This window comes from Rhea americana, unplaced genomic scaffold, assembly GCF_003343005.1.
Source record: "Rhea americana isolate MKP2758 unplaced genomic scaffold, rheAme1 scaffold_227, whole genome shotgun sequence".
Lineage (NCBI taxonomy): Eukaryota > Metazoa > Chordata > Aves > Rheiformes > Rheidae > Rhea > Rhea americana.
The window spans coordinates 640,560-665,814 of NW_028186343.1; the positions used below are offsets into that span (position 1 = coordinate 640,560).

At 46.7% G+C, this 25,255-nt stretch overlaps 1 protein-coding gene across 1 annotated transcript in view; it reads left to right on the forward strand.

Annotated features, from left to right (window-relative positions):
• The window catches only part of BCR (BCR activator of RhoGEF and GTPase), a 106,361-nt gene that overhangs the window by 68,274 nt on the left and 12,832 nt on the right, over positions 1 to 25,255 (forward strand). The window contains exons 6-16 of the mRNA XM_085305808.1: positions 561 to 621; positions 1,548 to 1,600; positions 1,953 to 2,093; positions 12,730 to 12,851; positions 14,026 to 14,194; positions 15,609 to 15,728; positions 16,687 to 16,762; positions 17,347 to 17,451; positions 18,343 to 18,417; positions 20,110 to 20,207; positions 20,963 to 21,094. Of these exons, the coding sequence (XP_085161934.1) occupies positions 561 to 621; positions 1,548 to 1,600; positions 1,953 to 2,093; positions 12,730 to 12,851; positions 14,026 to 14,194; positions 15,609 to 15,728; positions 16,687 to 16,762; positions 17,347 to 17,451; positions 18,343 to 18,417; positions 20,110 to 20,207; positions 20,963 to 21,094 (1,152 nt within the window). The remainder of the gene's footprint in view (positions 1 to 560; positions 622 to 1,547; positions 1,601 to 1,952; positions 2,094 to 12,729; positions 12,852 to 14,025; positions 14,195 to 15,608; positions 15,729 to 16,686; positions 16,763 to 17,346; positions 17,452 to 18,342; positions 18,418 to 20,109; positions 20,208 to 20,962; positions 21,095 to 25,255) is intronic.

A 25,255-nucleotide genomic window follows, 5' to 3' on the forward strand; every position in this document is an offset into this window, starting at 1 on the left:
CTTGCATTTGTGTCTGTATCCTGCTGAGGACTTCAGAGCACTTTCGGCACATTARTGGTCCCTGAGCAAAGCAGAAAGTCACAGGTAATGCTTCTTTTCTGCCATGAACAGAGAACTGATTTATCCAAGGTCACACAGCTCTGGGCAGGTGCATAAGGAAGTATAACCTGAGGGTCCTGACTCCCAATCCTGTACTTTATTTATTGGCAGTGTACACATACCGTGATAATGGCTGGGCCCTTACGGCCATGCCTTTCTCTGCAGGTGATTAACAACTCCACCATCCCCATGAAGATTGTTCCCTGCTTTGCTGCATCTCTATTGATGTGCACTTCTAAGAAATTTCCTTAATATTTGAGATGCATGGGTACCTGTGACATGGCAATGGTGGATTTATCAGAAGAAAAGCACATTTTTCTTACACTGTCTTGGACTGTGATAGGACTTTTCCTCTCTGCTGGCTTAGGCCCCCCCTTGAAGGAGCAGAGAGTCTCTTACATTCATATATGATATTTTAAGGTGATTGACGGTCTGCTACATGGGTTTTCTTTTTCTTTTAGAATCTAAAGGCTAGAAGCACAAAGGATTCTAAAGATCAGACGACGAAAAATTCCTTGGAAAGTGAGTGATCCATGCAGAGGAGTCTGTGGTTTGTCAGGACTGTGTGGGAGCTGTTGCCAAAACCTCCATGTTCCCTTTGTCTTTTTAAATGCTGGAAGATTATGGAATCTTTTCTGGCTCTACCTGGGAGAGCAGCTCCYGTTTGCTAAGTAGCAGAGCTGTGCATAGTAAGCTGCATGCATGCATGGGGAAGCCGCTGCCTAGCTTAAAACCTGATCAGTCCCTTTGGGCACTAACAGGCTAATCAAAGGATTGACGTGATCTTACGGGAACATCCACTACCCAGTGGTAGTGCCGATGTCAGCCTAAAAGTACTTCCGACGTGTTTTTTTCCTTATAGTAGCATCTAGAGAGCCTGGCTGAGATCAGGTTCCATTGTGCTTGTCTTCATACACGCACATAGTAAAAGAAAACCTGTGTTCCAAGGAGCTTCCTCCCTGACTAGTATGAAAGCCAGTTCCGTTCCTTTTTTGGCCTGTTATCAGGTTTTAGAGGCACCCGACAGTGTCATGCTGAACTCCAGAAGGCAGGGATGCACTGGCAACCTTTCAGGAACCTCCGTGGCAACTTCAGGAGCACAAGGCCCAATTCTGACCTGTGGAAGCAGGCAGGGTGCCAGGGAACTGTTGGAAGTGTGCTGTGCTGTGTGCAGTTCTTCCCTGCCACCTTGTGTGCTCCTCATTCACTGTCTGACCGGGTGTGCTCGCAAAGAGGCATCTGTTTGCCGTGGAGAACATTTGTTTCCTCTGTGTGTTCACGTGTGTTTTATTGCATGTGTAGCATGTTAATGTTAGAGAAGGGAATTTCCTGGTAGCTCATTAGTAATAAACCTGTGCTTGTAYATTCAGTTGCACTGGACAAGTTACTCTGTAGGGGGCTGTGTTTAGGTGGCTGCTTTTCTCATGTTCCTGCTGCTTTTTTCCCAGCTCTGTTGTACAAGCCAGTGGATCGAGTGACACGCAGCACACTTGTCCTTCATGTAAGTACCTGAAGTGTAATTTTCAAAAWCTAAGCCCCTTCCCTATTTTCTTCTCCCTTCAAATTTTCTGTGGAGCTGAAGGACTGCAAAAATTAAGCTGTCATGTTGCATATGAGCCTCTTCTCTTTACACTGAGGAGAGGAAGCCCATGGCTAAGACCTTGGGTATCTCTGCAGTGGTGTTACTGAGAAGTGCAGGGTATGGTCCTCTTCCTCTGTAGAGGCAGCCTTACTCTAATCTGTAAGAARAGGCTGGAGCAACTTGTCCTGAGGATCTGGTTAGAGGACCTCCAGCTCTTCTCCTTTCCAGTGTTGGTTACAATGCTGTCCTTTGTTTTTATTCCTGGTGGCAGGATTTGCTGAAGCACACTCCAGTGACCCACCCTGACTATCCCCTCCTGCAGGATGCRCTGCGGATCTCGCAGAACTTCCTCTCCAGCATCAATGAGGAGATCACTCCTCGTCGGCAATCCATGACTGTGAAGAAGGGGGAGGTGAGTCCTCCTGCATTAGTTATTTTGTCAGTTCCTAAATACTGGTTGTCCCTTTCTGTGGAGCGGGCTGGGAACATACGCTACTCGTTTGTTTGTTGCTAAGATACAGTTTACGCAGTGTCCTTGTTCTCTAAAGGAAGTAGTACAGTCTCCTCTGTTTTCTGCTTGGAAGACTCTTTGGAAACCCAGAAGAAAAGTAGGTTTAGAATTTTGTCCTTAGCTTTGTTACAATTATTTGTCATACATCATTACTATGATGYATATTCATATTCCTATGTACGTAGAAGAATTTGTATTTTACCTGCAAACTGGAACCAAACAGGATGCCTAGGAGGGGAAAAGGGGAAGGATACATCTGAAATCACAAAARATTAGGAAAGAACAACAACCCCAGCAATTTTCCAAAATCTTCATTCTCACCGTGAAATCATTTTGTGCATGCTCAGTGCTAAAGAATAATGTTGTAAATGGAAGTAGGAAGCAAAACAAATGGGACTAGACTGGGAAAGTTAAGGGAGGAGTTTGGCTGCTAAGGGTGTGATACAACTTCTCTYAGCTCTGTTAGGAATTGGACTAGGCCCAGAAAGTGCTAAAATGTGCAGTTCCCTTACCTGCCTATGGTGTTGTAAAGAATAGCRTAGAATTACCCAAGAGCAAAGTCTGCGTGCTTTGCTGTGCTTGATTCATCTGCCTCCTAATTCATTAGAAGAGAACTCGGTCCTTTCTGAGTAAGGGCCAAGACTGACAGAAGTGTTAAGAAACAGAAGTGTGTAGGAGGTTGGCTCGGATAGTGTGTGTGTAAGAGGGATTGCGGTAAGGTGTCAGAGGCASTGGCTGATCAAAAGTGACCTGTATGGAAACATCTCCTACAAAGCCCAAGAGATTGTTCRCTTAGAATGAACCTTCAAGATGTATTCCCAAATCCTGTGAGGTAAACATAGTTGCTTTTAGCTGTTAAATTGATTTTCATCTGCAGAACATTCCCTAGAAGCTACAGTGCTGGGAATTGGGCGCACCATTTGTTCTGTAACTGTTGCTTATGGTCTCATTTTGTCAACTGAGGAAGACTGCAGCTGAGAGGAGAAGAGAGGAGGAGCTGAGCAACTGGAGGCTGAGATAGCAGCTCAGACATCAGTCACCAGGGCCTCGGAGGTAGTAGGAGCCCTCATTAAAGCGGTTGCTGATTGAGTCATAGCAGACACTGCAGGCTGGAATGGCCCTCGCAGGGGAGGGAGCGCGCTGTGTTCTCCGGTTGTCTGTCAGCATCTCAATGAGGGATGTGGGCTTTGAAAAGTGTCACGCAGAATCCTAATGAAGTACCGTTGCTCAGGCTGAGGGGCAGGCTCGGGAGGATAATTCTGATGATCTCTCTCTGGAGCAGTGCATTTGTCAGATCTTACAGAGCGGGAAGGGGAGGCCTGTCAGGATTGGGCTCAGACAGCCTGTTCATGCTTTCTCTGGTGCTGCAGTGACTCTATAATGTGGGGAGAGTGAGAAGAGGACAAACTGAAGCTGAGGACTGTGAGTGTGCTGGAGGGAACTGGGAACCCTTTGTGCCCTCACYCGTGCCACATGCAGCTAGAGCTGAGCCCAGGGAGAAAGCGGCTTGTTCCTGGTGCTTCCCCTGTTTGCCTTCCTCTCTGGGAATCTGGTGATGGCTACTTCCTTTGGTCATTTGGCACCAAGATCTCTCATTTTTTTCAATGGGACAGTGCCCAGTTGGTAGCTCTCTGTTGAGCCTGAAGTATGTTCATTTTCTTTGTAATAATCCAGAACACGAGTGGGCTCCCAGCTGCTCTATCTGGGTTAGGAACGGCTGCTGCTTCCTACAARCTACTCAGCTTGGGGTCAGAGCTGRGTTTTATTTATGCCTGTAAATCTTTCCTTTTCTATTTATCCTTTCCTCCCACTCCCCTTGCCTGTGCTTTCCCTGGGGTGACAGGACAGTGCGCAGTTTACATCTCGTAATTGACTGTTCTCRATGCATAATGCATTTTTTATTTTAATGAATCACCAGCTTGCTTTGATGGCTTTTTTCATTATTTTTCTTCCTCCCATTGAAATTTCCTTGGTGGAAGTGAAGGAGGGAAAACAGCCCTTTCCCCTCATGTATTGCTTAGGTGCTGATCTCAGTTATCTTTTTTTGCCAGTCCTTGTCTTTTATGTGGAATATTTTTCTCCTTTGAGTGCAGCACAGGGAGGAGTCAAATCTCCTTCGCCAGCCTCTCACTCCAGCTCTCTTTTACATGATCGCTTTGAACTGGGGAAAGCAGCCAGCGGTTAATCTCCCTAGTGACAGACTGCTAAGGAGAGGAGTGTGGGTCAGGAGAGAGCACAGCCTCATCATCTCAGTCTTCCTCTGTTTTGCGGAAGGTGATCCCCTGCTAAGGGGGCACTGGCTCAGTCTGTCCTGCTTGCTGCCGGGTGCCCTGCCAGCCCTGTTCAGTTCAGTGAACTCTTCTCTTATTCAAGGTTTATGCATGTAAACTGYAAGTTTTCTGTGCCATATGGACCTGGTTTGATTTGCTGGCCTGAATGAGCATTTCAGGTAGGGCAGACCTGATGAGGAGATGAGCCCGAAGGGAGTAAAGCCCTTCACTAAAAGCTTTTTGTGATTTGAGGATTTGAGGGAATGGTAAGAACAGTTTGGCCCTCGCTGCCTGCCAGGCTCTCTGTAGCTAGGTAGTCCTTTCTGCTTTGTGGTTTGTTGTGAGTTGGTGCTTTGGAGAAGTGAGGAGAGAACTGGGCCCAGCCTGTTCAGTTTGTCAGAGGTTTGCTTGACATTTCAATGAGAATGCAAAGGCGAGCATGGCCCAGAGGCTGCATGCTTGCATCCTGCTCCCTCCACGATGTGGAGAAAGCTTTGGATCTATCCTCACAGTATGGCCCAAAGGAAAGAGTATGGGGAGAGGTGAAAACATGATGGTTGTTTTGCTGCTCTTATGCTCTTGTTCTGAGAATTTCAGGCCCCACATAGTCCTAGTACATTTGGAGAAGGATGCTGTGCTGAGAGTTGGAGCCTCTGGTAGACAGCAACAAGAGGTAGCTAGGAGGGTTTGTGGAAATGYTTATCTTGGTTTTTGATAAACCATTCGGCTGATCTCCATTCAGCTCTGATCTGCTCCATTCTCTACTTTCTCTTTCCCATCTTTCTACTTTTGTGATTTTACTTTTTTGATGGATTAGCTCCAGACATCCACTTCATCAACCCTCTAGATAACCAAACAAATGCATGGAGGGAGGCAAAGGGGGTCTTAGCAGCATGGCACCATCCGGCTTGCAACACATGAGTGGTGGAGAATCTTCCTCTGTTGTTGGTGGATTGTTTGCCCATGGGACCATGGACCAGACATCTTATTTGCTCACTACGGATCTTTCTTAACCACTTCACTTCACCACTGAGGTGGGGTGGGGAAGAGCAGGAAGCTGAATGCATGAGGTGAAGTGTGTGCCAGTGTTATATCCCCGAAGGGAGGCGTAAAAACCCTTTCTAGTCTTATTAACAAGTGAGCAGTGTGGACTGCATGGCTCTTCCCAACTGAACCTGGATGCAAATGGCTGTGGACCTTGTATTGTCTTTCCCTGATAGAAATCAGGATTTATGTTTCCAGCTAGTTCAGCCTGTTCTTGTATAGCAGGAGTTAATGAAACTGCTAAAATCAGAGCTCCACTGGGAGAAGATGATCCCTTCCTTGCTTGCTGCTTGTCTAATAATGCTCTTTGCAGGGTGGTATTATAGGGTGGCTCAAACCAAGCCAAGTGATGGTGGCTGCCATTCTGCCTTGTCCCTGGCCATGCAGTCCCACCCATTTAACTGCTGGCACTGGTATTTGTGTGACCGCACAGTGGTGGGGGGAATGAAGCTGCCTGAAAAACAAGCTTTGCATTTTTTGGTTTGTTTGGTTGGAGGGTTTGTTTGTTTGGTTGGTTTGGTTTTTTTATTTGTTTGGAGTTTTTTGAATTTTGGGTCACTCAGCTGGCTGAGTGGCTTAGTGTCTGGTCTCCTGAGCACCAGTACTGACACAAGTGGGCAGGCGGGGGATTTCTGCTGGGATCAAGACCTTTAGATCATGTTTTGCATCAGCTTATACCACTGTGGACCTTTCTCCCACCTGGCCCCACAGAGAAGAGGCTGCTTGGCAGGCTGCTCTACCATGTTGCTGAATGTAGCTTGTAATGGCAGCTAAGGAACCAGGCTTTAGGGTCCTGTTTGACTTTGTAGAGGCTGTGGTAGGAAAGGGAGAGGACRAAGGAGGTTTGCAAGGGGCAGAAGTACAAACTAAATCCTTTGGAAAGCTGGAGGCTGAGGTTAGACACAGGCAGTCATGCACAGCTTGAGGTCTAGTGCCTACTGCTCCCACAGGCCCTGGGCAGATGTTGGCAATGGAGCGCTCAAAAATGATCTTGGATGCTTCACACTCTGTCTCACAGCTGGAGTCAGAGAGCTCCTGGTGACAAGAGCTTTGGAAAAAAAAAAGAAAAGAAAAAGAAAAAGGAAAGACTATTAAAATAGCAGCCCATTTAGCTCCCCAGGCAGAGCATCTCTTTATTCTGCAATGCTAATCCTGCGACACACGTGCGTGCACACACACACCGCACACATGAGGAATCATTTCCTTCCTACACTCTGCAGAAAGCCAAACCACCTCTTCCTCACTGACATATGCCGATACCCATCTCTTGCTTTTACCCTCCTCCTCCTGCCTCACACATGTTCCAGTCCTTCCTGGGGCTCTCACCCACGCGTGCCACAGGCCTCTGCTGTCACCACATCGTATGAGCTCTTTCCTTGGCACTCACGTGAGGAGACAGTCCTTTGCAGAGCTGTGATTCTGGATGAGCAGATTTTTAAATTCCACTTCTTGCAACATCTCTCAGACAAACTGGTCTTGTGCCGCACTTCCTGTAGTTAAAGGGTAACGTGACAGCAGCAGGATTTATCATATGCAAACAGCACAAAAACATTGTAGGATGACTAGACGAGTGTGCAGGTAGTCATGAGGCTGGTAGCAGAGGAGGGGGAGATGTTCAGTGGCAGAGGTAAAAGGAGGAAGAGAGCAGCAGGCAATCCAAAAAGGATATCTTGAGTTGTGAAAAATGTAGAGCAAGAGCTCTTTTGTTCAGAGCACTGAGGCGGATGGGAGAAGAGGCAGGTGTAAATGTGAAAGGGAGAGCAGGACCTGCAAAGGAGGCATGAGACTTGCACTGCAACAGCACAGGAGCTTAGCAACAGCCTCTAGAAGGTATCAATCTGCCCAGGCCTTGTTTGAGAGGCTACAGATGATCCTGATTCCCTCCTCTGTGATACAAAATTAAAGTTTTGCCCTAGACCTCCTTAAACATCTTTATAGCTCAGCTAAGCTCCTGAATTGGACAACTGCCAGTCTTGGGGCTGTCTGTGAAAGAGAGGGAGCCACTTTGCCATGCTATTGCCACTCTGACATTAAACCCATGTTTTCCTGGGTGTTTCTTTGATGTTTCTGTAGCCTATATGTCACTCCAGACTATTTTGAGAAGCCTTTAGCACCTTTGGTAACTTCAGCTAACAGAATAACTTTGGGAAAAAAGTGGATAGATGGTCTCCCCCACACAGGATGTTGTATGTCACATACAGCAGGGTCAGCCAGCCAAAAGACSTCATGTTTCAGAAGACCCTTCTTAGCAAGAGGAATTCCTTTAAGCTAGGTGGGAGGAGTAGACCAAAGTGGGCTTTGGTTCCCACACTGCCAGAAGAGGCCTTTGGAGCTGAGGGTACTGTTTGCACCGTGAGCGAGCCCTAGCAAGGACCAGCAGTGTCTAGGGGGCTGCTGGCTTCCCCTCCGAGGTGGGGTAGGATGGCTGACTCATGCTGGGAGGTCAGGGAAGGTGCCCTGCRCTCCCTCTCTGTGCGGCTTGGCAGGGATCTGGTAAGCCAGTTGGGAAATCCTTTTATTGTTTCCCTCTGACCTGCTTGAACCCTTCCGACAAGATGAATCATTTGCAACAAAGGATGTGACCCTTTGCTGGAAGTGCTCCTCCTCTGTTCCACTGATGCTGAGCAGTCTGGAGCATGCCTGTTGTGCCCAGCCCTAACGAAAGTCCTGTTTTCCTAGAGAAGCTGGTAGTTGGATCTAGYGTCAAGCCCCACACCCATGTCAGCAGAGATTTCCTTACTTGAGCCACAAACCCTTTCTCCTGTTCTCTCCTCCTCAGATGTTTGGTTGTTCATTGGTGGGATGTCTCCCTGTCTCCTCACTGCGGGGAGACTATCCCGACCAGCTCATTAGTGAGAAGAAATGAAGAATGAAAGCTCTGGGAAGCTTAATATTTCCCTCTGAGCTGCTGACTGGACTGTGGCCCTTCTACCCCTTTACTTCTGTTCCAGGCAAGCTTAGGAAATCAAGCCTTGTTTTCCTCCCACCTCTTTCTAAGAGATTCTGCCTCAAGGGGGGTTTTGCTGCCTCACAGTAGCACTATGTCTCATCGATCTGGGTAACTTGTACCCAGGAGTGCCAGCCAAGATAAGCTCTGTGCAAATGACTGGTACCTCGGTCCCAGATGGGGAGTATGAAGGCTGTTAAATCACAGCCCTGTTTGGCATCCTATGGCTGAGCTTCCTCCCTGGGTTTAGGGGAGATGTGGGACAGCCAGTGAGGTTGCTTTGAGAAAGTCTGTCTGGACGATGACAGTCAGGGACTGTGCAGGTGGCAGGTTAGATGTGACGTTCATGGACAGGAGAAAGGGTAGCTGGGTGGCCTCAGGCAGACCGTGTGGGGAGGTTTGTGGCCTTACTGCTGTAGGGGAATACCACCAGGCTCTCCTTTTCTCACTCTGCACAGGCCTGGCTGAAAGGGTTTTCCCTGGGGGCTCTGCCTGGGCCTCCCTTCACTTGAAGGACACACTTGTCCTCCAAGTACTCTGGTTTAGATGATGATACTGGACTACTGCCGGAACCAAGGCAGATCTAGGGCTGAGCCATGCTCCCTCATAATCCTCCAGCAGTGCTCATGGGCCTGTGCCCTCCTTGACCTGTGAAGAAGCAYGAGGGTTGGCCATGTTGCAGGCTTGTCCCTGCCACCAGCGCCGTCCTCCTAGGAGGGAGGGAGTGCTCAGTCCGTGTTCTGGACTAGTCTCTGACATTTTTCAGCTAGGAACTCTCCTCTGAGTGCTGAGCTGGGCTCTGCACTGATTTCTGTGCTGAGTCTCGCACAGCTACTGGCCTCTGTGGCAGAGGGACACAGGGCCAGGTCAGGACCTGCCACATCACTGCCAGGTGGGGAAGGGACAATGTCATATAGCAGCTGCGAAGCAGAGGTGAGCAAGCTGTGAGAACATCTTCACCCCCAAGAACAATAAGCAGAGGTTGGGCTGGCAACAAGGAGCTATCCTCATTGCCCTGGAGGAGCTGAGCTGATTTGCAGCGTAATTAATATGCATCACATCTAGAAACCTGAGATCAGGGTTTTGGCTGGCTGAGAAAATCTCTCTTTCCCTGCTTCATTATTTCTCTCAGATGAAATTTTTTGCAGCTCTGGAGATTGTTTCACTACTGACATGACACCTCCTCCTTTTTATTTATTTAATTTTCAAGCTGGATGTTCCTAGTTCCCTGCCTACCCGGGAGCTGCTCTCCAGGCAGAAGCGGGGAGGCACGCACAAGTGCACATCAGCAGCAAAGACATTCATGCAGGCAGGCGTTCTCTCCAAAACCACTCAAAACCACAAGAGGATCACACCCACCTAAAAATAAACATTAACATACGTACAGGCCTTCCAGAGCCTGAATCACTGCTGGATACCAGATCTCYGCAGAGACTGTGCGACAGCCTGCCAGGGAGCAGCCCGACTTCCTGGCCCTGCCGAGAAGGTGCAGCTTTTGCTGCTGCTCCTCACGATTTGCAGGACCAAGTAATGATAGGCAGTCTCGAGACAAGATGCCGACACTGCTGTCAGTGCTTTACAGTGCAGACAGCTCTGGTGCTAGTGCAGCTGCAGACAGGTAAACTTGGCTCTTGGCCCATGTCAGGAAGTTGAGGGTGCTGTAGGATGGAGTGTGGAAACAGGAATTAGCCTTAAGGATGTTCCTCTCCCTCATATTCCCTGCCATGATGCCTGCTGGGCTTAGGGCTGATGTGGTTTGTTTTCATTTTGGAGAGCCGAGATGGGAGGGGTGGCAGAGGGAAAGAGAGGCAGAAGGATCACGCTCCCGCGCCCTCCGCATTAAATGTGTTCGGGRCTTGTCCAGTGATGCAGCAAGTAAAACCCACGGGGCATAACTTTGGGAGAGCGAGGCGTGAATTCCGGCCTGGACGTCCTGACCGTGCCCAGGTTGACCGCTTTCCTGTTGCGTACTGCTGCCGAGCTGAGCGTAGCTGCCTCCCGCAGAGGGAGGTTTGTGTCTGTGTTTCCCAGCGCGGCGATAGCAGAGGTGCTGCGCGTCAGGAGTAGGTGTCACTGGCAAGTCCTGTGCATGGGCCTGGAGCAAGCTGGCGGTAAAACAGCAGGGGGAGATGTTGGCAAGCGCTGGACAGCGTGAGCAGATCTCTCTGTCACCAGCCACGGTGCCATCTAGGCACATACCGTATGTGTAAAATGTCCCTCACTGGTGTCAGGAGAGAGGCGTCCTCAGAGCTGGAATAGCAAGGAAAATGGTGCGGGCCAGGGGAAAGGCTGTAGCAGATTTGTGTGGAGAGGAGATGGAGACCTGCTTTTATCAGCCCTGAAGCAAGGCAGTGTTGACAGTTATAGATATTTGGGGGAAATAAATTTGCCTGGAGATAAATACCCCTTAATCTGTTCTGAAAATCAGTGGGAGGTTTGGGAGGTTTCTGTTCATCTGGGTGTGCGCTCCGCTCCTATTGATCCTGACAGCAGGGCAGGAGGCCTGAGCACTCTCCGGGGCTTGAAACTCCTGTCTGGCTCGTAAGGGCGTGTGGCCATTCCCCTCCGTGCCAGCGCTCCAGCCTTTACCTCTGTTAAATATGGAGTGACCCTAAGGGAATTAGGAAAGATGCTTCTGTCCTCCAGTGTGTGCCTCTTATTTAGAAGGCTGTAAAGCTACCGGGAACTAGAAACAGGAAAAAAATCATCAGGGCTGTGCAGCTTCTTTGCATCTTCTAGGTTTGGGGAAATTTTATATGAAATACAGAAGGGCTTTAAGTAGGCATTTGGAAAGAGAGAACATATCCAGATGGTCCTGTTTAAACACAGGCTGATGAGGGACTGCTGCTAAGTTTACTAGATGCACATTTTATTCAAGAATCATCCCTTAACAGCACTTGTAATAAGGAGGCAGCAATGATAATTCACCTGCTAATGTTGACAAATTGCTGTTGGGGAGGGGRTGTAGAGATGCTGCTGGGCTCCTCTTTCTCAGCGGTGGGGTAGCTTGCRCTCAATTCAGCAGCTGGGTGACTCCAGAGTGGAGAAAAGCCTGGGTCCAAAAGTGGTGTTTGCTGCTCCCTGCTGGTTTGCGGGGAGATGTTGCTGGCCCATGGCTATTTCTGAACCCTGTACCGTATAGGGCACCTTTTCMGAGTTAGATTTGGCAGGCGACCTGTCAGCCCACGTCTTGACCAGTGCACTGCATTTGGTGAACAGAGGCAGCATCTGCATCAAGATGGAAGCATCAAAATTAGAGGCCTGGTACAGCCGATGGCATTTGGGCTGCCCCATCTTACACTCTGCAGATGCGCCAACCACCCCACGTACCTCCAGTTTGCAGCCAGGGCAAAGCATAGACGGGGCACCAGCGGTTCCGGAAAACTGAGCAGACTCACTATGTGAAGAATTTTGCTCTGCTTTAAACTAAAGGTTTGTGACGTGCCTGATTTACTGAGCTAGGTCAGGCAGTAGGCTGTTGTAATGCYCGTTCCCTGCTGTCTCACGTGAGGCCAGAGGACTTCACAGGGCCCGCACCCTGCTACAGTGCCCAGAAGAGTGCAGATGTTGGCTCAGGAGGGACCGCTGGATAGTTCTCCCCTGGCTGTCAAGTGCTTGAACTGCGAACGGGGCAGATGAATAAAGCCAACCCCACTCTTGTAGGAGACATGCCATGTCACGTCCAGTTAATATGTAGGTGGCCTGTTTCCCTGGGCAGGCCAGAGGCATGTCCGTGATGGGTCGTCAGAGTCACCACGACGCCCATTCATTGAAAATTGCCATTGGGAAAATGGCTTGAGGGGGGGATTTGGATGCCCTTTTAAAAGCCAGTTGGGTCTGTCCTTTACTGCCGAAGAGCAAAAGGATACTTTGACAGGGCGGAGGTGACTACTAGTCACCACCATCACACCTGGGACAGCTGTGCCCTCAGTTCCCTTGTAGGGGTATCTGGTGGGACTGCGGGGAGGTGTCACAGCCGATGCAAGCCCCGTTAGTAACTGGCTCAGGCACAGGTGATCGAGAAGCCTCAGGTCTATCTGACCTGGAAGCAAGTGATGGAGGAACTGCCTGACCATAGCTACTCCTGGGGGAGAGAGCAGCAGGGAGCAGAGCTAGCAGCAATGACCTTTTAACAGCTGTTCTTCTGAACTGGACTATTTTACTGAATTTGCTCTCACAGGAGTCACAGCTAAGGAATGTGTTGCTGAGGGAGGCTCAATGCCTTATCTGAGACTGTTCCTGCACTAATTAAAATATCTTTTTTGTTTTTTACCAGCACCGGCAGCTCCTGAAGGACAGTTTCATGGTGGAGCTGGTTGAGGGAGCTCGCAAACTACGCCATGTCTTTCTTTTCACTGATCTGTTCCTTTGTGCCAAGCTTAAGAAGCAGATTGGAGGGTGAGGTTTCTCTTCTGGACTACATGCCTTGCACCTCAGCTTCAGATGAGGCCTGGATTCAGACAGCAATGATAGTTGAATATGAATACCCCAGACCTGAGTAACCATAGTCAGATGTAGTCAGACAAGATATGTTCAGCAAGGTAGAGTTGCCCATCATATGAGACCTTGGCCAAGTCCTGATCCCTCAGGAAAGGTTTTTTATTTTCCTTTTTGTTTTTCCAAGAATCTTCTTAGGAAAAAAAAGGATATCCTGTAGCTTCTGGTATTCTGGGAAAATGTCATTCATATTTTCTTTTTCTTTTCCTTTCCTTTTGTTACTGAGGTTATTCATTTTGGCGTTGCAACTCCAGCCAGCTAAATTCTGCAGTAAAATGGAGGAAGCGCAATAAAGGGACTGTGTTTCCCATCTGCCCCAAAGTACAGCTATACAGTTTCATTGACATTTGTCAAACTGAGGAGGGAGGAAACTTTACCAACCTATCTGCCCTAAACAGACAAAGCTTCTCTTCCTTTGGTGAATATTCTGCTTTAGGAGATTCCTGTACTCCTCTTGTCCTATTGAAGCAATCAGTTGTCCATGTCCCTTTTGAAGCACATGCTTGTGGAGAAGGAACCTTGAAAAGATTGGGACACTCCCAAGAGTGGATGTTCCTGATAGGAGAGGTGGAACTTGATTATCCTGATGAAAGCACTGGAGAACAGCAATCATGAGCTTTAGTTACTGTCCCTCTTTTCTGGTTAGATTACACTGAGGTTTATGCATTGGCTGATCTATCCCATCTAGTCTCCTAGCTCAGGAGACATCTGGATTTAGATCCACAGGTAGCAGCCCAGTCAGAGGCATGGCATGACTGCTGAACTCAGCCTTCACAGTGGCTTCAAATAAAGAAAGGGCTGGACTGAAAAGGATCGCAAAAGATATTTGTGATTTCTTAGRATGAAAAGAGCCAGAAAACAAAACAACTTGCTTTCTTGTTTGCTGTACTGGCTATTGTCCCTTCCAGACTTTCTTGCTAGAAAGCAGCCCTTTACCAGACTTTGACCAGGAGTCACAGTGAGGCTGTTCCCATTTCTGCACCTTAYGGATTGTAGCAGAGAACAGCGAATGGGGAAGGGGAACAAGCATTTTGTGCACCAGTAATATTAATGGTACAGACCTTTTGTCTTTCAGGAAAAGCCAGCAGTACGACTGCAAATGGTACATCCCGCTCACTGACCTTAGCTTCCAAATGGTGGATGAGTCTGAGGCAGTGCCCAATATTCCACTAGTACCTGATGAGGAGCTGGATGCCATGAAGATCAAGATATCACAAATCAAGAATGACATCCAACGAGAAAAGGTAAAATGAGTTGAGCRCTCCATCCTAAGTACAGAACAGACTCAGTTCTGAACAGTCTTTGCCAAGATGAGAAGCTGGTAGAAACAGCATTCCCCAGGCTGCATAATACGGAGAATCCTGCTAAGACTGACTGTTCTGCAGAGACCTGTGATGCAGTTGTGGTATGAGTGGCATATAGACAACTGTGTAATCCATCGTTACTTGTCCCGGTGCACTGCTTGTATGATGTTCTCCTGTGGGCAGGCAGAAACAATAAAAAATCATGTAGTTGTACCCAGCAGCTCTTCTGCTTGTGTGAGACCATCTGTGGCAGTGCTATCCCAGAACATCCGTGTGGAGGATGGGGCTCTTATGCYGTGGACTTGAAAAGCACTAGCAGTGTGGCTTGCCAACTTTTAGGGAGTCTGGCTTCTTGTTATCTAACTATGATCCTGCAAGTGATTTTCATCAGAAACAAGGTACTTATGAATTTTTGCTGGGTCGGTTATGCCATTTGAGCATTTCTGACCTCATGGGTGTCAGTACACCAGCAGACATACAGAGAACACCAAGTATTCTGACTGGATGGTCTAACATAGATGTAGTGTCCCTGGCCTGGGTTTATCTTTGCTTGCAAACGTGTTTTCTCAGGGCTGTTAGACTCCAAACCGTCATGTCACCCAAAAGAGAAACAAGAGTCTGAAAACCGAAAACCTGCTGGTGTGTAGAGCAGGATATGAATAACATCGTGTGTTCCATGAGAAGATATCCCCCGCAGTTCCAAAGAACATGTTTCTTGCTTTCTGCCCTGGCTGGCTTTCAGAGAGGGCTTCCTGGAAAAGTGAGATTTAAGAGGAATACCATAGAAGCCTCTTACTTACAGGGTGCAGTTGTCTAAGATACGGACTGTGGTGCATCAGTGCTAAACAATGTATGTGACTGGTTTTGGGATTGGATTTTATCCAAGGAAAGACCTTGTATTTATGTGACTTCTGCTGAAAATGCGCTGGCAGGTGGTGGATGGGAGAGCACTCTGTCTCCGGAGTTCTGGGCTTGCAATTCCCTCAGCTAAGGATGCTGGGGGAACAGTGCTATGGCTGCCAGGTGACATGATGCTGCAGCCTCTGGAACGAAAGAGTGGGGTACAGCTAGGGCAGCAAGCATGCTCTGCAGCAATTTTCATCTGGGAGGGCTAGAACTGGAGCATAGAGCCAAGTCTGACTGCACAGATATTGCTTGGGCTACAAAGTACAATCTCTCTGAGCAGCTCAGAGCCCTGTGGATCCTGTTGACAGCATTTCTCCTGCCTGCAGCTGTTTGGCTACTCAGAGAGGGAAGAGATTTCTGGTCTGAAAATTTGTGTTAGTGAAAATGGGGTCAAGTGTTGGAGAATGACTGGTGTGTTCTCTCTCTTCCTTTCTCTCCTTCCCTGCAGAGGGCCAATAAGGGCAGCAAGGTCATTGAGAGGTTGAAAAAGAAGCTMTCAGAGCAGGAATCCCTCCTGCTGCTGATGTCTCCCAACATGGCTTTCCGGGTGCACAATCGCAATGGCAAGGTGAGTGGTTCTTCTGATCTCCCACAGACCCTGTATACAAGTCAGAAGTCAAACTGTRGGTGGATGTGTTTGTATATGCTGTTGCACAGTGAGATCTTCATGTATCTTTATTGTCCTCTAGTGTCTGGCCTAAAAGTACTTTCCAAGGCAGTAGACACCAAACCTTAGCTTACACCAAAGGCTATGGTGACATCTTGATTCATTTGCATGTGACATTGGCATTTAAAAAATAAAGTTAGGAATTGTTGCCCTGCTTCAACATCTGTCTTGTACTTGGAGCTGCCATGGCAAAGCAATAGAAACTGCTTTATTCACCTAAGATAGAGCTCTGCAGCAGCTCTAGTCTCACCTTTAAATTCCAGGCTTTGTGCACTAAGGGCTCTCTCCTCCAGACTGCACACTGCGTCTGGCACCAGGGCTGCTGAATGGTCATGAGGAATCTCCTTTAGCTTCGTGACAAGTTGGTGTGCCAGCAGTACCGCTTACTCTGGGGGTGCTGTAACTGCTCGCCGCTGCCTTTGCATGCACTTGGCAGAGGATTCTCACAAGATCCTGTCAGTAGTCAGGCGTTTGCACAGACTGGCCTCAGCTTCCTCAGCTTGCATCGGTGTCTTGGCCTGTAGTAAAAGCTTTTAGGTCTCCTGGTGCAACTGTTGCGAGGAAGGAGCAGCATGGAACTGTCATGGGAGCTTGTGCTGCCAGGAACCCAGCTGCTGTTTGCAGTGTAAGGCTCTGWCTGCAGGCGTTTGTACTGGTCTTGCTGGCATGTGACTGTGAAGAGTGTACTGCTGGAGCCCTGCCTGTTGCTGACAAAAGCAGTGATGAAGGGTAACTGGCAGCAATACTAGAAGGATAGTGCATAGAAGAACTCCTCTAGGAGAAGGTGTGGGAGGTAGGCCTGCCCTCGATGATGGGTCAGACTAGTGCATACCCTCTTCTCTTTTGTTTTTTTGGATAGAGTTACACGTTCCTCATTTCGTCGGACTATGAAAGGGCAGAGTGGAGGGAGAATATCCGGGAACAGCAGAAAAAATGTGAGTGTCCCTCAGCTGGGCAATGGTACAAATACTGTTGAACTACTTCATTAGAGAGCAGGAGTCCAGAGGGTGAAGTGTGGGGCAGGGCTCCCTAGGGAAAGAGGGACGTGCAGCAACGTCCACAGTACAACATGGGTGTCCTTTGTCTTTCTTCGTCTGAGCCTGTCCGAAGGACTTTTGCTTGCAGCACCACACAGGGAACGTGTGAGGACAGTGCTTAGTGAGTGTGCAGAGGGATTATCTGTTGCGGAGCGGAGCTCTCTGGAGGTCTGGGTTGAGGGAACAGCTGCACCCTTTTACTTGGCTCCAGCCTGAAGAAACAYGTACTTTTTGGAACAGGTATTTTTTAGCTTTGCAAGAAAATAAAGAGTCCTTCTTGCTTCCTGTGCACCATCCTGAGACTTTTTACACCAGAGAGTAACTAAACGTGTCCTGAACAGAGCTGGGCTGCGGCAGCAGTACAGCCATAAGCAACATGGTACTGTCACAGGGAGCTGCTCTCCAGTGTATGCCTAGAACAAGGGAACGTGCATCCAGTCTCTGCTTTGACTTTTAACTGCTCCTTTGAACCTCCTTGGCAGGCTTTAAAAGCTTCTCACTCACATCAGTGGAGCTCCAGATGCTGACAAACTCCTGTGTGAAGCTGCAGACAGTCCACAACATTCCCCTCACAATCAACAAGGAAGGTGAGACCTATGATTTGTGCTTTCATATAGCACAGCAGTAGTGAAAACCTACCTCTGCCTTTCTTTGTGCATTTCCCCTAGAGTTGCTCTCACTGTTCTTTTTGCTACAGACTTCAGCTTGATGACAAGTGGCAAACTGGTAGTTCCTGTAAAACAAAAGTTGAGACCATATGTACTCATCTGTGTAGCGTAGCTGAAGTAGATGATAGCATACAAAGAGAAAGCAGCAGAGACAATAGCAATCAGTGATCCCAATGTTATTTGCAACAACAATAAAAATAAAAGCTCCAAACTATATGGCTGCATCTATATTAGTAAAATAAGCATCCCTGTACCATCCTGCAGTATATACTCAATGACTGTTAAACAACCTTCACGTGCAGCAATCCTGCCAGGRATGTTGGCATCTCCTGCCAGGGAGCTGAGTGCCTGTTAGAGCCCTGGCCTGGGGCAAGTCCTAAAGTATACTCTCTTTTTGGAGAGCGCTAGTTGGCAAAAGTTAAAACCGTCTCATAGACCATCCTAACAATCTGAATAACTCCAGTGCCTAAATTACTATTTAACCTGCTAGTATAGGCTTAGTCTCTCTATTTTACTTGTTCTCATTTGGTTTTCTCCCATGCTGTCTTGTTGATCCTAGAAGTGACTTTGTAAAATCCTCAAATTTCCAGAAAGTATTACAGATAAAACAGAGAGTGAACCTGGAATGTCGTTCTCCTCTCAAATTCTCCTCTCCTATTACGAAATTGGCTAGATTATGTGCTCCTATCATCCATTTTAAGGAACTTTACCCTAAACTCATAAACCTGTGAAATATCAATCTCATCACTCTGTCTTYCTCTCTTGGCTCCTCTGTGAACTTCAACAAAATTTCTTGCATCTTTTGTGCAGATGATGAATCCCCAGGTCTCTATGGATTCCTGAATGTCATTGTCCATTCTGCCACAGGATTCAAGCAAAGTTCAAGTGAGTTGCAGTTCTATGATACACAGAGGTAGTTGATAGGTGTGGGCTAGCAAGAGTGAGGCAGTTCAGCTGTGGTGACAGTTGGGGGTGGATTGATTTAGAATTGCAGCATCTAGGATGATGGCAAAAAAGGAGAGGTGATCTGAGGAACTGGGAGTGAAAATGAGGGAACTGGTATGAGTTTAGGGGAACGCAGAACTCTGCTAATAACTCTCAGAAGGATCAGGATCAAGCATGCGTCATTTTTCTCTGGGCCGAGATTTTTAATTTTGTTTTGATTATTTTGTTTTTTAAGCCGTGTTTGCTAATCATCCCAAAGTTTTAGGTGCAAGTTAGGCCTTATCCTCCATTTTTCATGCAGTGGAAGGATGAGAAACAGTCTCTGACATCAGATTTGGTGGTGTCTGTGGTAAGAAAAATGTAAGATGTAGGGCAAAGATTTGACAGAAGGATCAAATGAGGTAAAAAGCAGAGAACCCTGCAGAAATGCACAYGCTTCTCAGTCATCAGTGAGGGTAATGCAGGAAAAAAATGTTCTTATGCTTTGTTTAGTGCACCAGAAGATACCATTTTCAATGATACCGTCTGTTCCCGAACTGATTGTGCGGCTCAGTATGGGTGCATCCTACAGCATTTAACTGGAGAGTACACTTACTTTAAGCAGCGTCAGCTCCTAGGAATGTGATGCATTGGTACTTGCCTGCTAACCTTGAAACTGTCCTTAACACAGGTTATGGTAAATGTAAAATGATGTACACAGAAAGCCCATATACAGGCACCTATTTAAAAAATAAGAGAGAAAGGTGAACAGGAGTAAGGTAAAATTTCAGCAGTATCTGTCTGTCCTTAGTTAAGAGGCAGGAGCCTGCTAGTCTCTCCTGTCCAGCTGGCAAGTTGTTGCAAAGCTTACCTAGTCATGTGGCTGGAGATCCTGTTCTCATCTAACCCTTGTGTGCAATCTGAGGAGGAAAGGTGTGATTTGGACATAYGTGGTTCCTGTTATCCTTCCAACTGCTGAACGACCGACTTCCTAGGTGCTGGCCTAACTCTTAACAAGTTGTTAATCTGCTGTGATTCAGATGTGTCTTTCCCTCTGGCAGGGCAATATTCATATTCTGCATAGAGAGCTTCACTTCTTGAAACCATTTTATATCAGATATGTGTAACTGGACAACGTAATATACAACACTACAAACAGGGGAAATGCCTGCAGCTCATTACCATTGCTTCAATGACGCTAAATACCTTATAATTAACCACTTTGAGAAGATAATAGGTTTGTAAAGACTGACTCCTAACCTTGTCTCTGAGGGATACTGTGATACCAATACTGTTTTCAGTGAGTCAGCTCTAATGTGTTCATGGGATCCAATTCTACCTGGGGAAGGTATGTTTCTCACGAATGGACACCTTCTGCTCAGGGTGGATGGATTTAGGAAGCACTGGATACCAGTATGCACCAGACTTCTGCTACGGATGAAGGGCTTGTCCATGCCAAGGTCGTTTACACCAACTTCATAAAGGCAACTCTGTTCGTCCAAATGCACTGTATGATAAGCAGGATTTGCACTGGACAGTGTTACTGGTATTAATACAGAGAAGATACAGATGAAGAAACCCCTCAAAAGTATTAAGTATAAGATAGGAGRTTTTAGAAATTTGAACAAAGCCTCTGTGTCTGTTTCTTCTCAGATTTGTACTGCACATTAGAGGTGGATTCTTTTGGATATTTCGTGAACAAGGCTAAAACTAGAGTCTACAGGGACACCACGGAGCCCAACTGGAATGAGGTAGGTTGGATTGTTCTTGGTGTGCCTCGTTCTGTGTGCCAAACAACAGCACATGATGAGCAGACAACCCGCAAATGAAAGAACAGTTTTTCTGCAGCCTGCATTGTGTGGTCTGGACTTGCGCTGCATGTGCTGCCTCTCAGAAAGCATATTTGTGACATTCACATGGGTGAATGGTCATTTCACCTAGCTCTTGGTGCTTTTGCAGATTTTCTCTTGGATTATCTGTAGTTAAAGAAAAATGTCAGCATAAATGAGCCTTGTGCTGTTCAGCATCTCATCATTTAAACAGATATATTTGATTCTTTTTTTTTATTATTTATAAAAGATGTCAGTGAAAATACATTGAATAAGCAGGTATTTTTTGAAGGTGGTTTTGTTTATTTGTTTTGAAGGGAAGCATTAGCTATAGACATTCTGCCAGTTAACAGCCAATTTGTAAATCTGCTGGGGAGCAAAATTAAACACAAGGAATGTGAGTAATTTGTTTCTTCAAATGACTCTTCACTGAAATTCAGTGAAACCTGGCTAAGGAGTCAACCRTCTTTCTTGTCTCTGATATAGCCACATTGTATAAATACAAAATACAATTTCAGTTTATTTATAGACCAACTCCATTCCATTAGGCAGGAGGTTTTGGTCAGTCTGTGAGTGCTCCCTCCTGATATATTTTAAGGAGACTGCATAGATTATTAAGAGAGCAGGTATCCAGCTCTGGTGTATTCATTGCTGTTTCCTTCCCCGGTGCACTGCAGGAGTTTGAGATTGAGCTGGAAGGCTCACAAACTCTGCGGATTCTGTGCTACGAAAAGTGCTATAACAAAACCAAGCTCACCAAAGAGGATGGAGAGAGCACAGATCGCATAATGGGGAAAGGCCAGATCCAGGTAAGAAGACTGTGCTTAATTCATTCTTAGTGCAAAGCATGATAGGACTTTTGAATCCTAGAGTGTCTTGTGGAGTTGTTTTGTGCCTTCTGATTGTCTCAACATTGGGAATTTTTCTCCAGACAGGGAGGAAGACAGTATGTGTGATTCACATTTGGGAAGTCAGTGGCCTTTTCCGTCATCCTTTGTTCTCCATGCATGCTTTAGTACTYTTGTGGAATAGATGCTTTCTCAGAAGAAGCTGAGTTTTGATCTCCAATTTGTCTCTTAACATCAAAACTTTCAGTAGAGTACATAGTGACAGCACAGTCATTGAGCTCTGGGCAGTACTGAGTACCCTCAATTTGTGACACAGTGAAGTGGCTGTAAGAAAAGAGGAAATAATGAATATAGCATAAACCATGCAGAAGAAATGCTACCTTCTGTACGTGCTGGAAGTTGATTGATGTAATAGTGAAGCCTTGGAGAACAGGCTTATTGTCCCGGTAACGGCTGTGTCTAGAGTTTAGTGACCATGACAACAGACTGCATCTGAGAAAGATAAATGGTGTATCTGAACTTTCCACCACTGAGAATCAGCATGGGACACCTTGGCTGGGTGGCAAATTTGTGATACAGTGGGGGAGGTGATGAGAGGATTGAAAGCGGATGCTGCTTTTAGGGAACTGCTATGCGATAAAGAGCTAAAGCTCCCTCCAGGAGGAATCAGGCCCCTCAGTGCAGGATGACTTGGAGAGCGTGTGTTCCCCATCTTCCTCCACTCTCCACCTGTGCTGTTAGGTGTGTGTTTGAATGCTTGTTCTGAGGACACGTTTTCCAAACTGGACTGGATATTGTTCAAGGCAGARATCCAGCCCAGCTACGTTTTCCTTTCTGGCTCTCTGAAAAATGCTGTCAGTTCTCCCTCATTTACATTTGGCTCTTCACTCCTTGAATGACGGCTTCRTCCAACGTTTGAGTGATAATCATAGAGGCCAGGGCCACTTACGGGGTTTCGGAAAAGGCTCTGATTGAGGATGGCCTGCAGGATCATATCTCAGCTTTACTGTAGAAACTCTTAATTGAGTTTTGTGAGGCCTGTTGCTTTCTCTCCCACCTTTCAGTCCTGAGACTGCCATGCTATTTTGGGGAAAGCTTTGTCACAAAACCTACTGGCAGATATTTGAAAGAAAATGCATGTACAAATAAATAAATGTGCTGGTACATGGTGGCTCCTATGGTCTCTCTCAGACTAACCAGACATTTGTATGTCCCTTGTTCTGACAAAAAAATATTTTCCATGGAGGTAAGCAGCTGCAAAAGAAAAATTTTCAGCCCTGAAATTCCCTGAATACTTGTGGGGGCTCGCTGGAGGACCCTTGAATCACTGACCTCTAAATTCTTCAAATATTTTGCATAGAATGATTAAAAATGAATAAAATCTTCACAATTTTTAAGAAAACTTTTTTCATGAGCATGGGCATTTTTACACTTGGCAGTTGTATCCTATGTTAAAATATTTTTATTTAAATTTAATAAGCAAAAATAATTTTAGGTAACACTTGAATATTAGTTACTTCTTGATTCTTTTAGAGAACCCTGAACAATTTTGAAAGGAAAAATACCAATAAAAATATTTTGGCTAAAGCAGAGAAGCCATATTCTGTTGTATCACAAAAAACAACCCCTAAAGCTCTCTTGCTTACTTCTTGACCTCTCAGAGCATCCTCTTTCAGAGAGCTTTCTTAGTTCTCTGTGATTTCAATCCCATAAGACAATTTTTTGTCATTATTCAATAACTGAAAAGAGAAGTCATAACAGAGTCTGGTAAGATCTTGGGTTGTTAAGAATTATTAAATAATTTTATTTTGTTTTATTATTATTATTTTTAAAGCAAACCACCAAAGATTTTCTCTCTATTAAGAAATAATAATAATGCAGCAACAAAATCAAATCAGAAACTGTAGCTGAAGGTTATTTTTATCTTTACTATCAGCATCTTTTCCTATCACTCATTTTATATCAATTTTCTTTCATGATTTTCACAGGTGCTTTTACATTAAGCTTTGTTTACTTTAGATTCGGCTGTAAATAGGGCTTTGTATGTTGTTGTTGTCGTCATCATTATTCAGCTGGAGTCTGTTCTGTGTTAAAGGCAAGGTCTATGCAGYTGGGTGAGTTTTTTCCAAAATTCCCTTACTTTGATAACTGTGGGAATGTCAGGAGTCATGCCTACATCCTACTGCTGATAAACACAGGAAAATTTCTGAGTTGGCTAAAGCGCAGCGCATTGTTAAGCCATGTATTTTTATTGTAAATCTGCAACTTCCCACTCTTGGGATTTCTGACTCACCAAATTTTCTGGGCTGCAGAGATGAAGACAATGCATCAAGGGGACGAGGACTGTTTTTGCTGTGACATGTTTATTAAATCTCTCCATTACTTAACGGCACTGGAGGAAGGAAGACTGAAAATTGGTCGCTGTGTTCAGACGCTTCCAGAAATGGGCAGTAATTTTAATAACTCCCATTGCTCATCTTTTCTCTTCCTATGGAGAATTTTATTTACCTATTTTTGTAGCTACATGCAAGAGCTTCATTGCTTGTCAGCCTGAGAGTTTTCTTCCTGAAAAATAAAACTGTTAGGTTTAATATGGGAGTACGTCTTGAGTATGTGGAAGGGAAGTCCTCATCAGAGCCTTGGGGAATGGCAGCACTGCCCGAGCAGCTGTTTAGCTAACTTGTACGCATGGGTGGTGGCATCTGTTACATCTCAGGCATTGAAAAATGCAGGGAGAAGGTGCCGTTCCTGGGATGAAGCTGGGGTTATCTGGTGTTTTGGGGAGAGGAGGAAATGGACGTTTTATTACAGAAGGGAACGTGAGGCTTAGTTCAGTTGTAAGTTCTAAGTATCAGCTCCGCTCACGTTGAACTTCTTCCCCCTCTTTTTAGGTTTTTGTTGATTGTTTTTTCTTTGTTACTTTGCAACCCACCTTTGGCACTTGGGAAGTTGGCCCTTTTGTCCTTCGCCTTCTGCGCGTTGTGGGACAGGCACATCCCCGTGTTTGGTCTTGAGCCTCTGCGTCCAAGTGGGCGCGTGTATCAGCAAAAGCGGCCTCCACTGGGGGAACAAACCGCATGAGCAAATGACTCCTTTACCCTCTGATCCATCTCCTCCAGCTGATGCTGCCCAGAAACTCCGCTTCCTTCGTTATTTTTTTCTGCGTGATCAGCTCAGACAAACCAGTTCCTTCTGTCACAGCAGTGCTGGAGAGTCAGAGAGGATATGACCTTGGATCCCTCGTTCTCTGGTRGCTGTGTCCCACCGTTCCTCTGTTGCCGTGCGGAGCAGTCACTCTCATCTGCTTAATTATCTGGGATGTCTCATAGCAATGCACGGGGCTGTTTCAGACATCTGGATTGTTTTCCATGTAAAACAKATTGTCACGTGCGGTACCTCCCAAGTGTCAACTCAGAAAACCTTTTACACGCTCAAGTTCGTTTAAGCAGTTTGCTCATGCAGAACAGTATCTGAGCAATGAAAACAGGGTGGAAATGAAGAAGGCAATGGGTYGTGTCTAAAGGGCGATGGCAGGGAAGATTAACATGTCAGTGGGGAGCTTTAAGAAGAACGGAGTTGTGGCTGGACTGGGAGTTTGCAGCAGCAGCGAGACTCTGACAACATGTATGTCACATCAGTTACAATTAAAAATTGCTGGAGTGTGAAGCTGCCATGGAGATTTAATAAAGGGAGGAAGTAATGCRCATAAATAACATAAAACACAGCAACCTTAAGGCTGCCCCGTTCCTCGCTCCCAGGCCTTTCGCTCCCGCTGATGCTGCTTTGCGTTTTCGCTCACTCTGTGCTTTCTTTCCCCTTCCGAAAAACAGTCGCAGACGCTGTGGTGATTTCCTAAGGCAGAGCACAGGCTCCCTCCTCCTTAGGCTCTGGCTTCTCCTCGGTCCCCCTCCGGCGGGGCCCCGCCGCCACGCGTCCCGCACGCGCGGCCCCGCCGCTGCTGTGCGTTGGTTCCCCTTCTCGCCGCCCGCGAGCGGCCTGGGGGGCGCGAGCCGCCCGCGGCCGCCCCCGTGGCGCCGAGCTGCCGGGCTCGACTGCCCAGACGCCTGCTTGGTTCGTAGGGGATCTGGGGCTGCGGCTCGCCACAGTAAGCGCCACAGAGCA